This window comes from Pistacia vera, unplaced genomic scaffold, assembly GCF_008641045.1.
Source record: "Pistacia vera cultivar Batoury unplaced genomic scaffold, PisVer_v2 Contig548, whole genome shotgun sequence".
In the NCBI taxonomy this organism is placed as follows: Eukaryota; Viridiplantae; Streptophyta; class Magnoliopsida; order Sapindales; family Anacardiaceae; genus Pistacia; species Pistacia vera.
Genome location: NW_022196388.1, coordinates 370,054 through 394,001, shown reverse-complemented (window position 1 = coordinate 394,001; position 23,948 = coordinate 370,054). Strand labels below are relative to the sequence as shown.

At 33.7% G+C, this 23,948-nt stretch overlaps 4 protein-coding genes across 4 annotated transcripts; 2 read left to right on the top strand and 2 right to left on the bottom strand.

The window, feature by feature from the left end:
- Positions 1-3,556: 3,556 nt before the first annotated feature.
- On the top strand, positions 3,557-5,969 carry LOC116107783 (riboflavin biosynthesis protein PYRD, chloroplastic-like). The gene is made up of 3 exons (XM_031394078.1): positions 3,557-3,617; positions 3,857-3,937; positions 5,401-5,969. The coding sequence occupies exons 1-3, from the start codon at positions 3,557-3,559 to the stop codon at positions 5,967-5,969; spliced, it is 711 nt and encodes a 236-aa protein (XP_031249938.1).
- Positions 5,970-6,583: 614 nt separating this feature from the next.
- Positions 6,584-9,529, bottom strand: LOC116107752 (UPF0187 protein At3g61320, chloroplastic-like). Its single transcript, XM_031394044.1, has 4 exons — positions 8,760-9,529; positions 8,118-8,285; positions 7,695-7,901; positions 6,584-7,117 (listed from the first exon to the last, which is right to left on the bottom strand). The coding sequence occupies exons 1-4, from the start codon at positions 9,426-9,428 to the stop codon at positions 6,941-6,943; spliced, it is 1,221 nt and encodes a 406-aa protein (XP_031249904.1). The 5' UTR covers positions 9,429-9,529; the 3' UTR covers positions 6,584-6,940.
- Positions 9,530-10,607: 1,078 nt separating this feature from the next.
- On the bottom strand, positions 10,608-12,635 carry LOC116107770. The gene is made up of 2 exons (XM_031394065.1): positions 12,424-12,635; positions 10,608-10,932 (listed from the first exon to the last, which is right to left on the bottom strand). Exons 1-2 carry the CDS (start codon positions 12,535-12,537, stop codon positions 10,810-10,812), a joined length of 237 nt encoding a protein of 78 aa, XP_031249925.1. The 5' UTR covers positions 12,538-12,635; the 3' UTR covers positions 10,608-10,809.
- A 125-nt stretch (positions 12,636-12,760) lies between these two features.
- Positions 12,761-15,169, top strand: LOC116107769 (circumsporozoite protein-like). The gene is made up of 2 exons (XM_031394064.1): positions 12,761-13,366; positions 15,015-15,169. The coding sequence occupies exons 1-2, from the start codon at positions 12,857-12,859 to the stop codon at positions 15,111-15,113; spliced, it is 609 nt and encodes a 202-aa protein (XP_031249924.1). The 5' UTR covers positions 12,761-12,856; the 3' UTR covers positions 15,114-15,169.
- The last annotated feature ends 8,779 nt before the right edge of the window (positions 15,170-23,948 follow it).

The following is a 23,948-nucleotide window of genomic DNA, read 5'->3' as shown; positions in this document are numbered from 1 at the left end:
GAACTTCCCTAAATTGAAAAACTCCCAAATTTGACAAAACCCTAAAATCGTGACTCTGCCAATTTTGGATCGATATGAAGAATAGATAAACCCTAGGATACAAGCTCTGATACCACTGTTGTAAATCAAGTCTAATTGAACAATCCTAAATCAATCAAACACAAACTGAAAAGTAAAGAATCAAGAACAACACACCAATATACCATGGTTCACTTGTTCAAAATCGAACAAGCTACATCCATGTTGAGCTCCATAATGTGGAGACTTGCCGCACTATGATTAAAAACCTCAAGATGTAAAGATTACAAACAGATCTCCCTCTCAAACTCAACCTCAATCACTCACTCACTCTTGTTCCCTTTTACACCACAAATCTGGAATCCCTAGAGAACCAAATACTCTACCCTTAAAGGAAAACCCAACCTTCAACAAGATTCTACATAGATTTACAAAGGAGAACTAACCCGAATGAGAAAAAACACTAGCAATAGAGACTACAATCGCAATAACAGAGAGAAAAATTGAGAGAGCTGATTCGTTTGGGAAAAAGTCTTATTTTATACCATTGACCTGCTGGTGAATATAAGCCATTGGATCATGCATCAATCGAAGGGCCAGAATTTGTTGGAGCTTCACAAAATGGCAACACATTACTTAAGTTCAAAACGACACCGTAGACTTCACAATTTAATACTCTATTTAATAGAGTTACAGTTATACTGAGGTCAACCAAAAAAAAAAAATATGAATCTACGTCCAACCAATGAAAAATCTGATAATGTTTTGCACCAAAACAAGGCAAAGCCTCGAGAGCAACAATTAGAGAACTTGTTCGTTGAAGAAGCTAGTTTTTCTTATGTGAAAGATGCTCTAGATGAGATTGACTGTCCAAGATAAGTTTTGTTTATTAGGAAGCATAGGTAATTTTTATAGATTGACATATATAATAGAAGTAAATTCAATGTTGTGGAGGGCAAATTATCCTATAATTACCATAGGAAAAATACAATAATGATACATGATTGAATCCTTATGAAACTGATGCAACCATTATATATACAATTATGACAAATAGCATATAAATCCTTATGAAACTCATGCATAAACTTAGTATGTCAACTTAATCATACAAATCCTATCTAGTTAATGTTACATTGTAGGGCTAAATTTTAATTTTGTGGTAATTTCATAACATTTGTAGATAGGAAAAATTGTATAGAAATTATTTTTTTTTATGATTCAACAAAACATACATGATTGCAAGATGAGGAAAATTCTTTGGTAATTAATTTAATGTCAATAACAAATTTGAATATTTTAACTTTGCTACAATTGATTTTGTATAAGTTATGTTGTAATATTTTATTTCTAAGTCTTATTTATTTATTTATAAGTCTTATTGTTTTAGTCTCCAAACTCAATCTAATTAATTCGGTTTATAATTGAAATTTTATAAACTATTAAGTCATTCAACTATTAATCATAAAAATGTTTATTTCTCTACTAGTTTTCTAGAAGACTTTTGGAGAAAAGCAAGAGTGTGAAACAACTTTGTTTTGTCATGACAAGTCGGTTATTGCTCATTGCGAAAAATCTAATTTGTCACGACCAAGCAAAGTACATTGAAATTAAATATCACTTCATCAGAGAAGCGTCAAAGAAAGGCAATATTCATCTTGAATATTGCAAAACAGAGAAGCAACTTGTTGATATACTTACCAGGGGAATTCCATAAAAGAAAATTTTTGTTATCTTAAGGAGAGTATTGAAGTTGTGAGGATCATTCATTAAGGTGGAGTGTTGAAGTTAATGCACGATTATGAATTCAACATGTTTCCAGAATTTATTTTTATTAAAATATATGTTAAAGTTAGAATTCTTATGCATGTGTTTCGAAATTCTCATGCATGTTTGAGTCTTTCTAAGTGATGTTTGAGTTTCTCTAAGTGATGTCTGTAATTCTATAAGAAATTAATTGTTGAGTCTTCATCATGTAATCTCTCAAGAAAAACAGAAAAAGAATTCTAGCAAATTTAGAGTTCTGCGGTAGTAACTCAGTTTAATTAGATTCCTCTTCTTAGGCACTCTCTAATTTGCATTTTTTTCTCCAACATATGAATGTGTTAGTCTCACCCATCTTTCTCATGCTCTTGCTTGCCCAGTGTTGACAAATTGGATAAAGCTTATGTTTTTGTATATACAAAGTAATTTACAGAAATAACCATTATAAAACAACTTTGAAAAATGTAAACTGAAACAATCATTTTTACTTGAAAAATTAGCTAAAATAGCCCACTTTTGGGGGGCTTTATAGAGAAATGGCAAAATTCTTAAACTTTTACAAACCTAGAGACATGTAGTGCCCAAATTTCCAAACGGCAAAAATACAATTGTCTATTGGATATTACTTGCACCCTAAGTAAATAATCCAAGAGATATTCTCCTACAAAGAAGTAGAATCACAATCTAATGAGGAATATGATACGTTTACAAGTCCTAAAACACCTGTAAACATGAGTGGACAAGGAATTGCAAGTCCTAAAACACTTGCTAATTCAGTTGAATTAAAGAATTTCACTCCAAGTCCTAAAACACTTAGATTGTGGAATGTGGAAAGCAATGGAGGATATTCAGTCCAAGCAAGTTCCAAGGAGGGAGAGAGTTCAAACATTTCGGCCCAAGCCACTCCAAGCCCAAGCACAACAAGGGAAGCTCAAGCCCACCAAGAAAGAAGTCCAAAGTGTTGAAAAAGTCTAATCTGGCCCAAGTTTCATTCCAAAGGGGAAGATACACATGATCCCTTATTGGATCCATTTGCATGATTCTCAAGGTCCAAATTCTTATACCCTTATTAGTAGACTTAATTGGGATTATTGATTAAGTTTTGATCTAATGGAAGTAAGCTTATTCAACTAATGGGGTGGTTAAAGACATAGATCCTAGAATTAGGGAATTATGTCTCTTTTGTATTAAATATGCATGACCTTGCTTTTTGAATGAATAACTTGTAATATTTAGTTAAGTTTATTTCATTTTTTTGTATTTTTCAATTACTTGTTTATACTTGTATTTGCCTATATAAATCAACTATTTTATTGTAACATTTAGCTTTTGAAATATATGAAATTGGTTTATCCATTTGAGAGTACTTTTGTGTTCTTAAGTGTGAATTTTTTATCCAAGTCTTGACAAGGGATTTGGTGGTGAATTAATTCAAGTTAGTGAAGCAATCCTTTATGCTTGAAGTACTATTACTTGTCTTGGTCCGGAAATTGCAAGTAAGTGTTTTGAATTCTAATTTTTGTGTTGGCCGAATCTGCTTGGATTTGTGGTATGTTGTTGTGTTGTATTGGTTGGAAATTGATCAGAATATAAGGGAATTAAGTAAGTTGAGTCAATATAGGAAGTGGATGAAGAATGGATCTGTTCCAAAAATAATTGAGTTAGATCCCAAGTTCTCTTAAAGACCACCTTTCCGTTTTCTGCTAGATATCCTACTCCACAAAGGGAAGTATTTTCCTAAAACTCTCTATACTTCGTTATATAAAGGAGGCTGATGGCATGGAATGATACACAACAATTTATACGGAAAAAGCCTCACATTAGAGCAATTGCCAGTGTGTTAAGAAATATGGGTTTTTTGTTTTATTGTTTATTAAGGGTAGATTTGTCTTTCATTATTTCCTGTTTTAGCCTATATATATATCTTTGTATTTAGGTTAAATCATATTTTTTGTATTCAATTGAATTGTGCAATATCAATGAAACCCTAGCCTCCTCTTTTTTATTATTTTCAAGTGAACATTGACTACAGCCTATATTGCCTCCCTTCTTTTCTATCCTTGTGATTTTGCAGGAAATCTATTATTTCTTGTAAGAACCAGCATTGCAGTCATCTACGATTCTAGACAGGTCAATCTAAGAGCAGAACGAGAAGGTTAGTGTGGTCCGAAGGCAAGACTCTAATCTTGTTTGGTTCAAATTTTGGCATCAATAAGACCTTTTACCCACCAGAAAAAATGCCTCTCCTTTGTCAAAAAACCTTCTTCTTTCCCATTTTCACTCAATCCTCTTCTTTACACATACTTGACACTGAAACGAGCTCTCAAGCCCCAAAAGAAAGAATGAGCATACTGAAGATTACTTACAAGAATTGAAATATTCTCAATTGCAAAAGCTAACAATTAAGAGCGTGTTTAGGATTGTTTTAACTTAAGAATTAATCTACTACAAGAAGTGTATGGTAAACAACTTTTAAACTGATTAATTTTTAAGTTAATTATAAAATAATCAGTATCATAAATGACTCAAAAGCTAGCATGAGTAACTTTTAAAAACCATTTATTTCTAAAGTTGATTTTACATTGTTATAACAAATATACCCATACATGATTCTTTAAATTCCAAAATTAATTAAAAAAACATTGATTATTACATATAATTTCATTATTCTTTATAAATTTAGAAAAAAAAATTTGAAATACCAGTGGTTGTTGCACCACTGCATTGGTCAACGGTGAATGACTAATGGTCGTTGATCAACTGTCACGCTTAGATGCCAATCCGATCCTATAGGATCTAAAAATTCTAATATGTTGTGGCATAGATAATGACCAAAAAACATGTTTCTCTTCAATATTTTTAATTTCTAAATTTTTATTTTGATAAGTATTTAATAATTATTTAAAAAATTAATTGTAATAATTTATATTAAATAAATTAGTAAATAATTAATAATATTAAAAAAGATACATTGACTGGCCTAGACCAATATAATTATCTATATTAAATAAATTATTAAAAAATTGGGTTTCTTTAGTATATTTTTAAGAGGGGAATTAATTTTTAACCCCACTATTTTCTCTTTAGCCCCATTTCTAATTTTAAATGAGGATATAATTGTAATAAAAAAATTTATTCTTCTTCTTTCATACTTTTACTTCAAAGATTTATATTTGCACTTATTAAATTTTAACAATTCAGAATTAACAATAAAGTATAAAACACAGTCATTCAATATCATTACACAGTTATGAATTTATTTGTTTACGAAAACCTCAAATCTCTTACAATCGAAGTAATCACTTGTAAATCTTATCTTAATAAAAGAAAAACCTAGTTTCATACCCATTAAAACAAAACCCCGTTTGATTGTTAATTCGTGTTGATTTAAATTTACTTCTAATTTTTTATAACTTACACGTTTTATAAGGGGATAGGTCTACTCCATGTTTTACAACCCAATCTCCCAAAGCCCAAGCCCACATGAAAAGTATTGAAAACTTGGCCCAATATAAGGAGAGTATAACCGTTACTTTTCCAAAATTCATGGAGGAGTAAAAATCAAATCAAAACAAAACAAATAAAATAATGGCCACCTTCTGGACCAACTTGGAGAAGGAGTTACGGAGTCTGGTGGATACTACTCGCAGTTGTTGCAAGAATATGATGCAATTATACTTTCTGCCTCGTTGACTGAGAAGTTCTCAATACCTGCATCTCATGAACCTGGTGCTAATCAACCCCTTAAGATTATAACAGCTACTAATCCTAGTTCTCTAATCCAATTTCCTCCTCTCACTGAAGAAACTGCTTCTAAAGTAATAGTATTTACAGACAGAGAGGCAACTCTGGAACCTGAAACAGCTAAAAAGGGAATTGAAACTGTGGTTCTGAATCAGATAACTTCAAATGCAATTCTGGAATACTGCAAGCGCAGGGGATTGAACAGTGTTTTACTGGATTTGAGAGGTAATTATGCTGATCTTGAAATGCTTCTCAGAGAGGGTATTGAGCAAAATCTGATGCAAAAGGTCATAGTGGAAGTCTTGCCAGTATGGCATGAAGGTGATGGTGGGAATACACTTGCCCTACTAAATGGTTTACAGAACGGATTAGAAGTGAAGAAATTACAGCCTAAGATATCAAGTCAGAGCATTGTGCTTGAGGGATACCTCCGGTATGGGTGATTAGAACCCCCGGAAACAGAATGCATCAGCTCCCGCTTCATGTTGGAGTTGGTTTGTCTATTGAATGTCAAAACGGCAACCTCTCCGGGAAGTTCCTAAAGAAGCTAGCTGGGATGCAGTGTTATCTCATTTTTATTTTGGTTTGGTGCATAGCTTCTTGATCAACATTCTATCCTCCACAACAATTTTTTGCTCAATTTACGATCTTCCGCATCTGCTTTTTGTTGGCTTATTTTATGTTCTTGTCCAGAATTTCTTGCAAGCTTGAATGAGCAACACTAAAAGTTACATCTGACCTCGTTAATAATGAATATAAATTATGAAATGCACAATCAGATTTAATTTCAAACTTGGTAGATCTTGTGTTTGTGACTGCTTACGAGGAAGTGCTTGGGAAAAGTTTTTAACTTGGTGTTTGGAATTTATTTTTCTTTTCTAATCCGTAACCTATCTTGGCTGAAATACCCATGACTGTAATAGTTAATATGCTTTAGTTTTGTGATGTTAATTCAATCTAATCTCTAGTGTACAGATTTAATGGTCTAAATGTTAAATACCCCTCGTAAATTATGTTGATTTCTTTGAAGAAAAATGATTTAATGATTTATGCTCGTTGCCATAAGGTTAGTATGCCATATCAAGGTAACATTACTTTCAAGGTCACCCTACAATTCAGCACAGCTTGTCCCGCATTTAAGATGCCAATCTGTAACAGGTGTGTCCAAATGCCATTGGACTAATTTACACAGATAAAACTGTACTAAAGTTATGAATTTAGTATATATACATCAAAAGTGACGTTTCCTGGCTGCCTCACTTCATATACACATATATGCAAGTTCCAGAGATCAGCTGTAATATGTCATCTGGATGCAGAAGGGAGGTAACTCCAAGCTTCCGACAATATGAAAGCATTTAGGCAGCTTATTCTGTTGCCCATGTAAAGATGTAGATTGACTTTCCTGTCTACTTCACGAGTTAGGCCGACCATTATGTGAATGCTCAAAAGAATGGCTCTTTCGTTTTGCAGTTATCTGTGCTTGAATAACTTTCTGAGTTGTTATTACTTCCTCAATGTTGCTCTGAACAAGATTGCAAAGTTCATCCAGGGCTAACACTGGAAAAGGTTCTTCAATAAGTACCCCAACCTACAGAAATCAACTATCAGATTCATATTCATGTTTGACATGTAACATATGCAATATATCTTCACAAATGAATGGCGGGTAGCAAATTGGATATTTGTCACGACTTGCACTAAAGAAGCAAGGCGTTTAGGTTGCCAGAAAAATTAGTTATTTGGTATCTCCATACCCATAGCAGAAGTAGAACTTCCAAAACTCTTTTAAGGCAAAGGAGAGAGTAGAGCCAAATCAAGACTGCCTCGTATTCTTCCTATTTGCCTAGAATAGCACTGAGGATGAAGGGTACAAGAAGTCTATTTGGGCCTACAATGGAAAATTTCATGCATGGGAATATGCAAGCATTATAGCCTCCTTATTGGACTAACAACTGTGACAGCTAGTCCCTTCTCGGCTCTCGCTTTATTTTTTACTTTTATCTTGAAGCGGCCTTGCCAATTCAGTATAGTAGGAAGTCAAATGGAAGCCAATACAAACCAACTTCAAAAAAATTGAATGAGAGATCATAGGCAACAGAAAGTAAATTTATATTAGTAGACACAGTAACATCTACATTTGATGGCAAAGAGAAAGAGATACGTACTTCTTCTATGCAGAACAAAGATGCAGCACTGATGAAAGTTGCAGGAACCACTATCCAATGGCAATCATCCCAAAGTATGATTGGAAGAGTCAGATGCCAGAGAACTAGAAACCTTGATGTCAAGCGTGTGTATGAGAGGGGGATAGGAATACCCATGAGTTGTTCACATATACCAATTCCTTCATGAAAACAAGAGATCTTTGACTCCTGCACCATTACAAGGGCAATTAAGATGAAGATTTTGATAAAAGAAACTCGGTTCGGGATCGCTATCTGCCATTTGGACATCATTTTTTAATTTATGAACTCATTCATTAAAGATAAAGAGTTTCCCTAGTTGCCTTTTAAGAATCAACAATTTTTTCATGAAACTATAACCCAAATGAAAATCTGAGTATTTATCTAATGCAAGAAGAGAGATACCAAAATAGTTCTCCTGGATTCCTCTAAGTTTAGCAATCGCAGGCTTTGGGAAATGAATTCAATAATGCAGCGGGGCCGATGCTTTGAACTAAGTACTACTGCCAAATCATCTCCATCAAGCAAAGTTTTGAGATCTCTACCGATATCTGAGCCATAAATCACGTGACACTGCACAGGCAAAAAAAAAAAAAAAAAAACACCAGGCTGTATTACCAACTGCATCGGAATTTATAATGCAGAAATATCTCCCAAGGTAATGACAAAAAATGAACTCTTTGACTAAATTTTACTGAAACATAAAGTCATATCAAGCCTTCCGAGTTCCGCCGTCACACCAATAAAAGTACTGAGAATCTATGAAATTTTCATTAAAAGCAATACAAAAATGCATCCAAGAGGTTGCTGAAGACTCCCTCTAAACTAAGGAGATACTATTTCACAAGTTCTAGATTCTCTTTCCCCTCATCCTTTCATAGAAAAGAAAACAACTTTGATGAAAATAATTTTAATTGGCTCCAAAGAATCACAATATCCTCGAGTCTCAACCTTCTAAAACATTAAAATTAAGCAGGTAATACGCAGAAAAGATCAAGAATTAATGCATTACTCCACGACTAACAACGGCAAGAAAGAGAGGACCACCTTAAGAGCAACCGGGAAAGCCATAATATAGCGCAAAAGCGCATCCTTAATAGAGTCATCAGCAGAATCGTCAACCCCAGAAATGAGCATCCTAGCAAAATCATTCGTTCCAGCAATGATCTTAGTCCAAGCCTTGCTCCCTTCCTCATACCTCGAATATGAAGCCTCAGTCCTAAACACCAAAAGCAGCGCCAAAGCCGGAGCCGTCAATTGATACGGCAACGTAGAAGCTCTTAAAACGGGGAGGAAGCCGGGCAACAAATGCATGTCCACAGCAGAATTGTAACTCGCAATAACCACAGCCACCAAAGTAAAAGCAATCACGGGAGGGATTAATGAAAGTATCACGCGAGAAGATAAGCTTGAAAGTAAATGTCTGATGTGACGCAATGAGCTTCTGTGATTCACCCATTTTTCGTGGTTGTACAGTGATCTTTTCTGTTGCATTCCACGCTCTTTCACGCGGTCAGCCCAGTCAGGGATGGCGCAAATAATTGACTTTACTGTTGGGGTTTTAAAGGGAGATTCTGATTCAGATTGCGAGGAAGAGATGGTTTTGAAGGTAAGAAGTTTAGTGGTTTTGGAGGGAAAGGTAAGGGTACCATGTAATTTGAAAAGGGGTTTTGGGGTAAAATTGGAAGAAAGTGAAAGTTTGGTAGATTGGTTCATCGGGTTTGAATAGGGTTTGAAGAGAAGAAGCAGAAGAAGCAGAGAACATGTTACGGTTTAAAGCAGAGTGAGAGTGAGAGTGAGAATGAGAATGGATGATAGGTAGCTGCCATTGGCAACGGTTGTTTCATATTTTTACACGTTTAAATATAATAAATTCGATCAAATTTTATGGGTTTTTCTTTGTCTTACTGCTTTAGGACGAAATATTTGTCACGGACCTTTTCTTGCCGTCCATCTCAGCCTTTGTACTGAAATGAGCATTCACGTGGATAAAGTGACCGTCCTTGACCTGTTTATATTGTACGTAAGTGATCGAGTCTTCTTAAAAGATGAACGGTCTAGGAGCTCACAATCCCTGTGAGTAAATACTGGTGTATTAGAAAAACTAGGCTCTATTTTGTTTATTATTTTAGGTAGGATGGTAGAGATAGTATTTGATAGTTGAATAGAATAATTATTATGAGGTAAAATTTAAAAATTTATCTAAAAATCCCTTAAGTTTGCTAATTTAATTAAACACCTTAATATATAAAAATTTTGTAAAACGATAAAAACATCCCTACCACTCACAGTGTCAGATTTCGGCCACTACCGTCAAAATCTGGTCTGAATCTGGCGTTATGACGCAGATCGGTCAGATCTGGCCTGAAGTGCGTCGATCTGGTCTGGCCTTTTCCGACCAGATCCACTGTGGATCTAGCCAGAAAAGGCCAGATCGATGAATTACCAGTCAATTTCGATCGTTTATAGGCCGTTGTGATAAATTTTAACTACCACCAACGATAGTTGCCGGAATCTGACAACTATGGGTAGGTGATTTAAACTTTTTTTTCTGAGGGTATTTATGAAATTAAAAAACTTAAAGGGTTTAAAAATAATTAAAAAAATATAATAGTATTTCCTAAATAATTAAACAGACAAATATTTTTAGAATATGGATAGAAATATTAAACCAAATACACCATAGATTTAATTGAACATTTAGAAGTCTGATAAACATCCTCTTAAACGGAACTTTTTCATGAAAATCACTTAATAATTTCAAAAAATAGTTTCAGAAATAAAATTTCCAAAACACAAACACACCTTTGAAACCCTGTGCATAATCTCAGATGTCTGTTGCAATCTGGTAGCAATTGTTAAAACGGTTTTTATCAAACCTCAAAAATCCATTAAGACAACAAACAGCAACTTCATTATTTCAGCAAGATGTATACAAATCCGAAATTTTTCCTTCAACAAAAAGGAAAAATTTATAGCAAAGGATCAGAAGGAACTTGGTCTGATAATATAACTTCCATATATCCACAACAGCCATAGAAATCTACTTAAAAAGTCAATACAGTCATGCTCCTGTGCAAACCTAACTTCTTATAACCTAAGGATCTCCCTTGGCACCTCCGGAGTTCAGCTCCTTAGTCTGGTTTTCTTGAGATTTTTTTGTTGATCCAAAGATGAACCCTTTCACTGAGCTTTCTGCTGATAGTATTGCCCGTTTAATCTGCCATTGCATATTAATGCCATCAGAAGAACAATCATATATCAATCTTCAACCAACTGTTACAATTTAATAAATTCAGGAGCAATATATGTTAAGAAATGATATTCAGTACTAACGATGTGGTGATTGGGAGAACAGAGGATGACAAAATTGACCAAAAATTAAGGAAAGCAGACTAGTTTCCATCATATGCAAATTCCCTAAGCTGAATCACCTCCCCAATGCCCTAAACATGAATAAATCTTCTAGCCTGTGTCCTGTCAATATTCTGCTTATTCCTTCTAGCTGTCATTCTTTCTGGAAACCTTAAAATTGAAACTTCTCATAGAAAGCCAATAAAACACTGTCTACTGTTGACATTCCCAAGGTAATGGTTTAGGGGATTAAAATGAAAAAAACAAATAAGAAGTTGAAAACCCATAAGTTCAAAAGATGGTGAATTAAAGTTGCTTGCTTCAACAGATCCCTCTGCCAACTCCCAACTCCCCCCTCCCCCCAATTCTCAATGCACTAAAAGATGGAAAAGACAAAAAAATTTTACATCATGCCATTAATTATAAGTTGAAAGCTGAAGAAAAATCGTTGTTTGAGAGCCCAATATGCCATACTATCAATGTAACTAAACATACCACTGTGTTTTATACAAAAGTTCAACAGGTAAGGAGACTGTTCAAATCTGAGTATTCTACTAAACAAACTCCCCAAGCAACAATTTGCATCCTCATGCTTCAACCAAAGACAGAACACATCTAATATAAACCACTAGAAAGGATTTCAGTGGCAGCTGAAAGTCACTATTCTCTGGAGCCATAACAATCAAGCCTATAAATTTGATCTCACCCTAACAAATTTATAACTTTAATCCTGATTGTTTAGATCTATATAAAATTTCAATACATCCAGCCCATAAGCTAATCCTAAGCAAACTTTTGCTCATAAAACTCTATTGACAAGAAAAAACACATGCAACGGGACATCAACTTATTGAATCACAAGTTTCAGGCTTATACTGCAACACAATTGTAATTGAAAACTTAATGGTTTTATACCTATAAATAGGTTCATGGCATATGCCAACTGCCAATGTGATTGATATAATTGAAAAACTAAATGAAAGGAAAAAGGAGATCATTTTTTCAGCACGAAAAGACTGACGGCAAAAACAAGGTAGAAACTGACATTCAACTGCAGAACAAATAGCAAAAACTCGCACATGACCGTTCAATGCAAGATTATTGACTCATAAATTCAACTAGCAATTTCAGAAAATAGCAAAATCACAAAGTCCCAATTCATTCGAAACGAATTAACATAATAAAAACCCGTAAAGATGGTAAGTTGGTAACAGAGGAAAGAACCAAATACTTATTTAACCAAAAGAAAACCTTTGACAAAAACCCATAGAGTAAAATTGAAATAAAGTAATATCTTCACTGAGAAATGCATATTAAAAAAGAAAGAAAGAAAGAAATAATGTTAAAAGAAACATACAGGGTCAAGTGCGTTAGGTTCTGGGCCATAATCAGCTGTTAATAAAAAATAAGAGGCAACTGCAGTTGCCACCATCGTTGTTCTTCTCACCAACTTCTCTGTTTGTGGGTTCATCACATCCACTCGCTTGATTTCAGAAAGACAAGCAGAGAAATGGGAATTTACAGTAAAGAGAGAAGGAGAAGGATTTGGAAGAAATAGGATGTTTCAGTTGTGGAAAATATTTAAATCCACCCTAACTTTTAGCATCTTATCCAATTTCCTCGTAAGTTCGAGATTTATGTTGTCTCACACTTTGACTTCCTTGTACATTATTTGACTCTGCTATTTTGCTTACACAAATTATTATTATTAACAAGCGCTAAACACGTCTTAAGCTTCTGACTAAGACTCCGTTGTCTCAGCACTCACTCAGACACTGACAAGAGCTTCCATGGAAGAACCAAAACCACCACCGCCAGCAGCAGCAGAGAACGCACCTGCCCAAGTTACAAATCCACCACCGCCAGCAGCAGCAGAGAACGCACCTGCCCTAGTTACAAATCCACCACCGCCAGCAGCAGCAGAGAACGCACCTGCCCAAGTTACAAATCCACCACCGCCAGCAGCAGCAGAGAACGCACCTGCCCAAGTTACAAATCCACCACCAGACACTCCACAAACTGTGCCTGCCCAAGTTACAGATCCACTACCAGACACGACACAAACTGTGCCTGCCCAAGTTACAGATCCACCACCAGACACGACACAAACTGTGCCTGCCCAAGTTACAGATTCACCACCAGACACTACACAAACTGTGCCTCCTCAAGCTCCTCCTCCACCTTCTCTTCCTCCTAAAACCACCAAGAAAAGACCTCTTGACAACAATGGACAACTCCAAAACTCCAACTACTACAAGATGCGTTTTGTTCTTAAAGATCTTCGTCCTCATTTTATCGAGGTAGACTTCTTACCTATCACCAAAATTTTTCGATTTTGTCTGAATTTGTTGTAGAATTCTTGATCCTGTCCTTTCATTTCTTGGTTCGCGTTGGTAATGCAATTGGGTTCTTCTACTCACTAAGAATTTGCTCTATTTTCACATTTTAGTGATTTCATATCTGGATTTGTTTTGATTAGACATACAAATGTGCTCTTAGCCAGTTTTTTTAAGCAAAAGTGATTTATTTTAAGGTAACTCAGCTCAAATTGGGGCTTGATATCATGATAGAATTTGGGGTTGGGTGAGGAGTCAAACTCACCTCGAATTCTATCATGGTATCAGAGTTAGGTCCAATTGAGCTTAGTGATTGATCAACAAGTGAAGAGTTAAAACTAGCGATTACCTCTTTTAACATGCATGACCCAACATATGGGTTGACTGTGAGGAGAAGTATTGGAGTCCCACACCGCTAGACATGCTTAAGCTTACTGGTTTATAAAAGAGGGTAATCCTCCCATTCAATAAGACCTTATTGGGTGAGAAGTCAGACCTTATTGGGTGAGAAGTCAGGTCTATCTCAAATTCTATCGTAGTATTAGAGCAAGACCCAGTTGAGCTGAGTGTTTGACTAGCGGGTATCTCCATCAATAGGCATGACTCAACATATGGACTTGATTGTGAGGGGAAGGGAGAGTGTTGGAGTCTCACACCGATTAGGCACGCTCAAGCCTACTGGGTAATCCTCCCATTTAATAAGGTCACCGATTAGGCACCAGGGGGAAGAGGGTGTGTTGGAGTCCCACACCGATTAGGCACACTCAAACTTATTGGGTAATCCTCCCATTTAACAAGGTCACCGATTAGGCACGGTAAAGCTTATTGCTTTATAAAAGGGGTAATCTCAACTGGTTTATAAAATGGATAATCCTCCTATTTAACAAGCCCTTATTGAGTGAGGAGTCAACAAATTCTATTAGTCAAGCCTTTGTCTTATGATGAGCTTTTGTCGCTCCATATTTGTTGATAATTTTTGTTGTCTTTGTTATATTATCTTACGGGGTAATCCTTCTATAAAGTAGGCACGGTCAAACCTACTGGTTTATAAAATAATATAATCCTCTCATTTAACAAACCCTTATTAGGTGAAGAGTCAAGTCCATTTCAAATTCTATCAGCCAAGCCTTTGTCTTATAATGAGGTTTTGTTCCTCCATATTTGTTGATAATTTTTGTTGTCTTTGTTATATTATCTTTGCAATTTTATTTTCCGTCTAGGAGCTATTATCTTCCTTTAATAATGCCATTTGGCTTGTTAATTCCCTCTTGCTGATTTGGTTTGACCATTGTTGCTATGCTTATCATAATCATAGTATGCTCCAATTCTACATCATATATCTATTTCCCTGGAAAATTGATACACTTTGCGACAGATTATCTGTTCTTTATATACTGGCTTATAAGCATTTCTGTTTCTGGTTGGTAGACTGGAATTAATTTTAGCCATTTGGATGCCTTTCAGAGTTCTCTCTCTCTCTCACTTTTTTTTTTTTTAATTGAAAAGTATATAATGGTCTTGACATTTTACAGCTTCGATGATCATGCATTAGTCTTTGATATGTTCTTGGACTTCAATGTGAAGTGTCTAAAACTCCTTCTGTTTTTTGTAGGTGTTGCGGACACCTGACTTTCGAAATTGCAAAGTAACTCATGAAATTCGGGAAAGTAAGCCATCAACTTGCTTATCTAGTTCTCATAATTACTTGTAAAAGTTGTCCATAAATTCGGATGCTATCTTCATGTTAGTATGCTTAAGCTGATTTGAGTTTTAGTCCTTGACGGAATTTGTGTTGTAAATCAATACCAATCCTTCAACCTGCAAGATTAGCCATAAAACAAAACAGAAACTGCAAGAACAAAGCACAATCACACAACACAAGATATACCGTGGTTCGCTTGTTCAATATAGAACAAGTTACATCCACGTTGAACTCCAGAATATGGAGCTCGCTGCACTATTATTGATTTCCTCAAAGATTACACTTTACAGAAGAATCTTCTTCACTGATATTCCCAGAAACAAACACTCATTCACTTCCCTGTATCCCGCAAATCCTAATAAACCCTAGAGTGTTCTATAACCTTCAAGGAACCCCTGCCCTCAAACACAACTCTAGATAGATTCACACAAAGATGAAACCCAGAATGAGCATGAAACCCTAACCCAGACCAGACGAGTTTTACAGAGAAAACGAAACGAATACCTAAACTCGATTGCCCTCAAATGCGTGAATAGTCCCCTTTTATACTGTTGACTTCTGAATGCATTTGAGCCGTTGGATTCTCTTTATCTTTGATGGCTGAGATTCATTTGGAATAATGAACAAAACGACAGCGTTTTGTTTCCTGGTTAAACGACGTNTTTGCAGTTTTACAGTTTGCAGTTTTGTGGTTTATGACTGAATTTTATGAAGAATGGAAATAGTGAATGTAATCTGATGAAGACATGACCTGCTACTGTACCTGCTGCTGCTGAAGTTTTATTTTCTGAGTCAGAATTCAGAAATCTGAACTAGGGAGTTCATTTTGAGTGGGCATGTGGATTAAAGTGTTAGAATTCAGAAGATGAGGACTTAGTTGATATTTAGCTAAGTAACAACAAAACACAGTCGTTTTGTGTCTCTCTTAAACAAAACAGGTGAGCTTTCTTCTCCACTCCACTTTCCCCTTTTTCTCTTTACTTTATTCAGCTACTATCGTTACTTAAAAGTAGCTGCAAACCCTCATTGTAATTATTCACTCATTTACTCAATTGAATATAGTAATTGAAGCAAAATTTGTTTCTCTTTTTCTTTCAATTTACAAATCTCTCAAAGTCCAACTCAAAGTTCATAAATTCGATGTTAAAAATAATTAATTAGTTCTGATTATTTTAATCAGAACTGTCCTCTTTCTCATTTCCAGAACGATTGCTTTTTTGTAAAAATAGAAAAATTCAGTAACACACACACATATATATAAACGATTAAACGATATCATTCATGAAAATTCTGAAACTTCAATCCCATCTCTTCCATCCATCTTGACAACTTGTTGAAAAGAATAGAAGAATATGCAAGAGGCGTTTAGTTTGTGACATAGAACGTCTGGCGGATGAATTTATGGAGTGGGCTGAACGTCAGAAGTCCATGCGTAAAGCCCAAAAGGCCTAAATGAGTATGCCCCATTTAAACGGCCATAATTTTTTATATAAGAAGAGTTACGGGGCTTGTAAGATACCGTTGGAAAGCTTGTTTCGAGCCCGTCAATGTGGAAACTGCTTTAGTTGGTTGGAGGTCATTTTCGAGGTCAAAATCCATCGTTTGGCATGTTTCGGGGTTGTTTTAGTTATTTACTCGTTTTTCCCTATTTTATTTCAGATTTTCTTGTTTTAATTGATTTAGTTTTTGTTTTCTTTTGTTATTAGGAGTCTTATTAGGGTTGGTTGTCACCCTATATAAACTCATTTTTCATTTTGGAGACTATTCAATAAATTATTCAGATTTGACTTTCGATTTTAAGCTTTAAATTTCTGGTTTGAGACTTGTGTTACCAGTTCTAAAGGCGTAGTTGAGTGCTAGCCTTGTTTTATTATGTTATTCACTGTGTTAGTTTGTAACAGGAGTGGTAGTTAAGTTCGTTAGTAAGCAGAGTCAGTTGTAAGTTTTAGCAAGCGGTGCCATTTCTTAAGCTGCATGCACACTCCTCCAAGTCCAACGCTTTTCTATAAACACCAAACATTCTATCATGAATTCCAGTTAGAAAAACTCTCAATTTGTTTCAATCATTTATCTTTGTTTACACAATTCTATAAGATATCAGGACTTAATTAGATTGTTGTAAATCAATACCAATCCTTCAACCTGCAAGATTAGTCATAATACAAAACAGAAACTGCAAGAACAACGCACAATCACACAACACAAGATATACCGTGGTTCGCTTGTTCAATATAGAACAAGTTACATCCACGTTGAACTCTAGAATATGGAGCTCGCTGCACTAGTATTGATTTCCTCAAAGATTACACTTTACAGAAGAATCTTCTTAACTGTCACTCACAGAATCAAACACTCATTCACTTCCCTGTATCCCGCAAATCCTAATAAACCCTAGAGTACTCTATACCCTTTAAGGAACCCCTGCCCTTAAACAATACTCTAGAAAGATTCACACAAAGAAGAAACCCAGAATGAGCGTGAAACCCTAACCCAGACCAAACGAATTTTATAGAGAAACAAAACGAATACCTAAAACTCGATTGCCCTCAAATGCGTGAATAGTCCCCTTTTATACTGTTGACTTCTGATTGCATTTGAGCCGTTGGATTCTCTTTATCTTTGATGGCTATGATTCATTTGGAATAATGGACAAAACGACAGCGTTTTGTTTCCTGGTTTAAACGACGTCGTATGCTTCACTTATTTAACATAGATGTTATGTGTTATAGAAAATTAGTTAAAATCATGCGAAATTGAGGACTGAATTACAATTAAAGTTCAGACCTAAGTATATCTTGAATATAGAGTATAGATGAAGAATGCAGCAGGCAAATCGTAGCAACATTTTCTTTCTTACATAAGTCAAAATTATTTGGCAACTGATATACGTACAATTTGCATGTTTAATTAGGTAGAATGAACTTCAGGTCGATGAGGTTAGAATAAATTAGGGTTTGTGATACTGTCCATCTAATCCATCATGTAGTTCTGGTTTTCTGGAAGCGATATTGGTAAGTTCAAGATTTGTTTTTATTTCTTTATTGTTTTAACATCGCTTCTGAGAGGGTCTTGATCAAAAAAAATTTAAAAACTTGGAATGAATTGATGGTTTACCAGGACACAAAAGTATTTTATCAAGTCACACTCTCTCACTTTCCCACCAGCCAAAGACACACACATGACCCAAAAAAAAAAAAAAAAAAAAGAGTAAATTTTTGTAGAGAAAAAGTAAAGTAAACACTAAAATAATAAAACGAAACAAACCCGAATGCTTTTACATAGTATTTTGTTCAATCGGAAGTTTTGATTTATCAATTTTCAGAAAAAAGATTAAAATAAACAGGAGGAAGGAAAGAGAGAGGAATGCAAAGTTTTAATTTGAGAAGAGAGGAGACGATTATGAAGACGAAGAAGATAGGGAGAAAGGGAGGGAAGAAGGAGGAGAGAGAGACGAAGAAGGAGGGGAGAGATTGGATTGGATATAAAGAATAAAAAGGACAAATGTATATATTTGATTAATAACGTAAAAACCTATTATCCATTTGACTTTTGGATTTCAGTTCGTAAATTTACTTAAATTTCCTTGACTCATGTTGACTTTTTTAAACGCTATTTCCTGAGGGGGTGGACAATGATAACCCGACCAAATTGTACATATAAAGGATTGAAATCCCAATTTCTTTTATATATTTTGATTTTACTCAGTTTAATATGAGAACAAATATAATTCACTTACTTACTGATGCTGTATAATATCCGAAATTAAAGAAAGATACGTAAAATGTTAATTGTTTCATCATGAATACCAAAAATTTTAAACAATTATAACTCGTTGATAACTTAACCATTTATTAATGAAATTACAAAAGTTGAAAGATAAGAATAAAATAAATAATAAAAAAAAAATATATAAATTTTGTCGTGAGTTTTAATCTGTATTTAAATTTATGATCCTCAAATGATTGCAAAAATATAAAATTGTATTTAAATTTATCAATAATATTATACTTATAAAGAAATCAAAGATTTCTATACAAAATAAAGTGACAAAAAATGAATGAAAAAATGAAACAAAAAATGAAATTCAATATATTCACAATTTCATTGTGTTTTTACTATATCACTTTCTATAAAGATATTGTAAGTGTAACATTATTCTAAATTTATATCATCACGGGAAGAAGGTGATTTTTTTTCTCTTCATGTGAGGTAGTGTGTTTTCAGGTCATTTCATTAAAGAATAACATGAGATATTAACTTCTCTTTGCAATTGTAGTTGGTAGCTTTTAAGTTGGACAAACGGTTGGTAATTATAAGCTATTACTAACATCTAAGAGAATTTGTAAGAGTTTATAGTAGTTATCTTTATAACAATAATAATCTCACGTTTAATTTATAATAATAAAGATACTTTTGTTTATTCTATTATTGACCATTGTCGTCCTTAATATCACTAATAGATGAACGAATAAAGGATCTCTCCTGTAAGTACGTTGTTGGAGAGAGTAAGGTTCATCAAGTTTGTTAAGTTGCTAAGCTGTTTCGGAATCGAACCCGAAAGAAGATTGTCATTCAAGTGAAGAGTTTTAAGCAGCTTCAAGTCTCCCAACTCACCAGGAATTGGTCCATCTAAACCACAGCTTGGGAGATCCATATGAACCAAATTCACTAATTTGCCAAACTCCTTCGGTATCCCACCTTCAAAAAACACTGTAATAACCCAAATAAATCTCTCTCAAGTTTGACAGATTTGAACCACCAAGATTCAAATCTGTCAAGTCCAATGAAACAACTCTGTCCTGGGAGCAAAAAACTCCAGCCCAAGAACAAACTGAGCATGGATTTGATGAATTCCAGGAGGTTAAAGCTGGTTCAGGGGATAGAAATCCTTGTTTAAGAGAAACCAGGACATGAAAATCATTGACCAAAGAAAAGGCACAAACAAAGACGGAGGAAGAGATAGCACTGATGAAGAGAGAGGAGCGACAAAAGAATGCAAAAGACCATGTTTTGATGGGAAATTTTGTAAAAGACGGTTCAGTTTGGAAGGACTTGATGCAATAACAAAGGGATTTAAACACTTTGGTAAGTAAACATTTTCTAGGAAATGAAGTTACAGTAAAAAAAGAAAGAAAACTTTAATTTCAATAATGTTAGGTGCAAATGCAATAAGTGCAATAACTGGTGAAATTTGTCATTAACATCCTCCCTAGGATTTAAAAAAAATAAAGATTGCGTGTATTATTAGCTTAGGCACGCAATGTTTATATAATTGCAGTTACTACCTTAAGTAATTAAACATAAAAACATATTAAATAAAATTTTATTCGATCTAATAATTAAGTCTAAAAACAAACTAAATGAAATTTTAGATAATAAATAAATAAAAAATATTTATTCTTTATTACCTTATGAATTAATTTGTTTCTTTGATTTCTAAAACCTTTAGAAAATTTCGATATTGGGTTTTTATAGGATTACTGAGATTGTATTCTTTTACGAATTTTGTTAAAAAAAAGATAAACCAACAGACCTTCATCATTTATTCGGATTCCCATCCAATCAAAATGGGTTTAATTTCTTCATTTTGATCAATTTTAAGATTAAAAAAAATAATTGATTATTAATTTCATTAATTAATAACTATCCACCCCAATCTTAATATTTTATTAGTGCTGGTACTAATATCCATATCAACCCATGATTGAATATTGATTTTACTTAATTGTAAGACAAAAGTTGATAATTCTTGCTCACAATATTTTCTATCCAAAATTTTCTCTAATCCATAATAGTATCTCCCCCTAGATAATTGTTTATAAGATACCTGCTAGCATACCAAATTCAAAGTACTGAAATCTCTTATATATATATATTTACTCTAAAATTAGGTTTGAGTTACTTTTTTAAATCAAAAACTGCTTATGAAATGTTAATTACATAAATACCCTAGTTATTAACATAAATTTTCAAAATATTTTTTTATAAAATAATAATTTAATTTAAATTAAAATTTTATTAAATATAATATTTATTTTCTAAAAATTGAAACCTAGCCGATGGGGTTGCTAGCCTATGGTGGCTGGATGCTATTGATGACGATGAGTCCGGTGATGCCGTCGGCTCCATTAGATAGATCGTCAACCAAACTATCCAGTGGAGTCATCATCGAGGCCAATGGCGGCGACTTTTCACCACAACACATCAAGAAAGGTCAAACAATCTTATTTTTTTTATTTACTCAATTTAATTTAATATGAGAATATTTTGACTCAGTGACCAATCTTTTTTTGCTTCTTCCATGTACCTTCCTCTATTCTTAAAATTTGACCAAAAGTAATTAAGGGAGAAGCTACAGTAATCCCAAATTATTATTAAGCCTTAGATGTGTAAGTTTGCAATGGGATCAGATAGGGGTAATGGACATAGGGTGGACGGAGTTTTAAGGTCATTTGATTAAAAAACAGTGATAAATTAACGGTTTTTTTTTTTTTTTTTCAACTGTAAGTGGTAGGTATTTCAAAGAGTTAAAACGAAAGAAAACTTTAATTTCACTAATGTTATGTAACTCCTAACTTCGTATCTTTATTAGATAACCATTTATTTTAAAATATTTTCATAATCTTATAAATAATATAATAAGTGCAATAACTAGCGAAATTTGTTACCAACATGTGGGCCAACACCTTGCTAGGATTTTCCCAAAAAAAAAAAAAAGTTCGTGATTAACTTAGGCACACAATATTTTATATAATAAAAATATGATCAGGTGTGTACATGGTAGGATTGTTTCATCTACAGCTACAAATTCTCTGCGTCGACAATGGCCCCATCTACAAACGAAATACTCAGGCATCGTTAGATTTCTTGTAGTTACATGATGAAATTCGTGTGGTGAAATCAATAATCATAACGATCAACAGTTAGTCACATGATGAGGTATATCAATATGTTTTCCTACTTGTTCAGAGATTTTTTTTTAAGTCTATATAACCCACTAAGAATCATCTCACATCCAAACTCCATTTTTATTACTAAGGCATTCTTTAGTGGAGATCATATTGTTTCCACTTTGCATTATTTTAAAAGATACCACCTAAGAACTTTAAGTAGCTCTTAGATCTTCTATGCAATATTTAAAAATAGAGGAAGGGACATGGAAGAAACAAGGAAGGAGAATTGATGAGTGAGTACATATATTAAATTGAGAAAATTAAGATTAAATAAAATAAAAAGTTGGAAGGTGATGAGGTATGAGTCATGATGATAAGATATCTAAAAGCAAGGCGGCAGCTTACATGAATAAGTAGCGGGTTGCTGGGTTTAAATTCTCAAACGAAAGTTTAGGTTGACTACCAAAGTCATTAGGGCTTTAATTCTTTAGTTTAAAATATATTTACAGAATATTTTTAATGCATTCATATTTTTGCCCTTGGGCTGTTTAAATTAATGATTAACAACTAAAATACCCCTCGGATATACTTAAATGACATAAATCCTTTATGGTTATGAAAATAGCAAAAATATTCTTACCGTTAATTATTTAGTGTTAAAATAAAAGACTTAGGGGAAATTATGTAAATATTTATTAACCTATCATACTATGAATTTTAATGGTACATGGACGGCACATAATTTTTTGTTATTTGATTAAAGCTTAAATTAACTTAATTTTTACAACGGGGGCTTATGGGCCTCGTGGCCGTGCACTCCCACCCGTGCCACATATCTCAATGATAGTGTTTTATTGCTAGTTTTAACAATGAGTGAAAACAATAACGGATTTTTAAACTTTATAACTAATTATAATTAATGAAATTATAAAAGTTAAAAAAATAAAAATCCCAATCCCCTTAATAGACAGCCCCATCCCAATAGCAAACTATGTATCAAATTTAGCAAGCTTCACCTTCCTCTATTGTTGAAAAATACATTGAAAATATAAGAGCTAATCAAAGTTATTGGGTGAAATCTTTGAAAGTTTTGCATGTGAAGCATGGTATTGACTAAAGTATAACTCGGAAACATTGGGTAGCTCTTAGATCTTCTATGCAATATTTAGAAATAGGGGAAGGGACATGGAAGAAACAAGAAAGGAGAATTGACTAGTGAGTAAACATACGCTCATATTAAATTGAGAAAATTAAGATAAAATCAAATCAAATGTTGGAAGGTGATGAGGTATGAGGGAAGATGATAATGATATCTAAAAGCAACGCGGCAGCTTACATGAATAAGTGGGTTGCTGGGTATCAAAAGACAGTTTAGGTTGATTACCAAAGTCATTAGGATTTTAATTTTTTATTTTAAAATATATTGACAGGATATTTTTAATGCATTTACATTTTTGCCTTTTGGCTGTTTAAATTAATGATTAAAAACTAAAATCTCTCTTAGGTATACTTAAATGACATAAATCCTTTATGGTTTTGAAAATAACAAAAAATCTCTTATCGTTAATTTTTTAGTGTCAAAATAAAAGATTGAGAGGAAATTATGTAAATATTTATTAACCTATCATACTATGAATTTTAATGGTACAGGAAAGGCACAAAATTTTTGTTACTTATAAAATCTCAAAAGGATTTTAGTTATTTGATTAAATCTTAGGGGGCGTTTGGTTGGGAGTTATGTGAGATTATTGGGGTAATGTTATCTTATATTACTTGATTACTATGTCTGGTTGTCAAGTAATATAAGATACCGGTAATCTTCAAATACCAATAGTGGTTACTATTGGTAATATGGAAGATGATCTGATTACTTCAATTTTTTTAGGTATTATGAGATTACCAGAGTTATCATTTTTTGTTACAATTTTATCCCTTATTAATAAAATTTTTG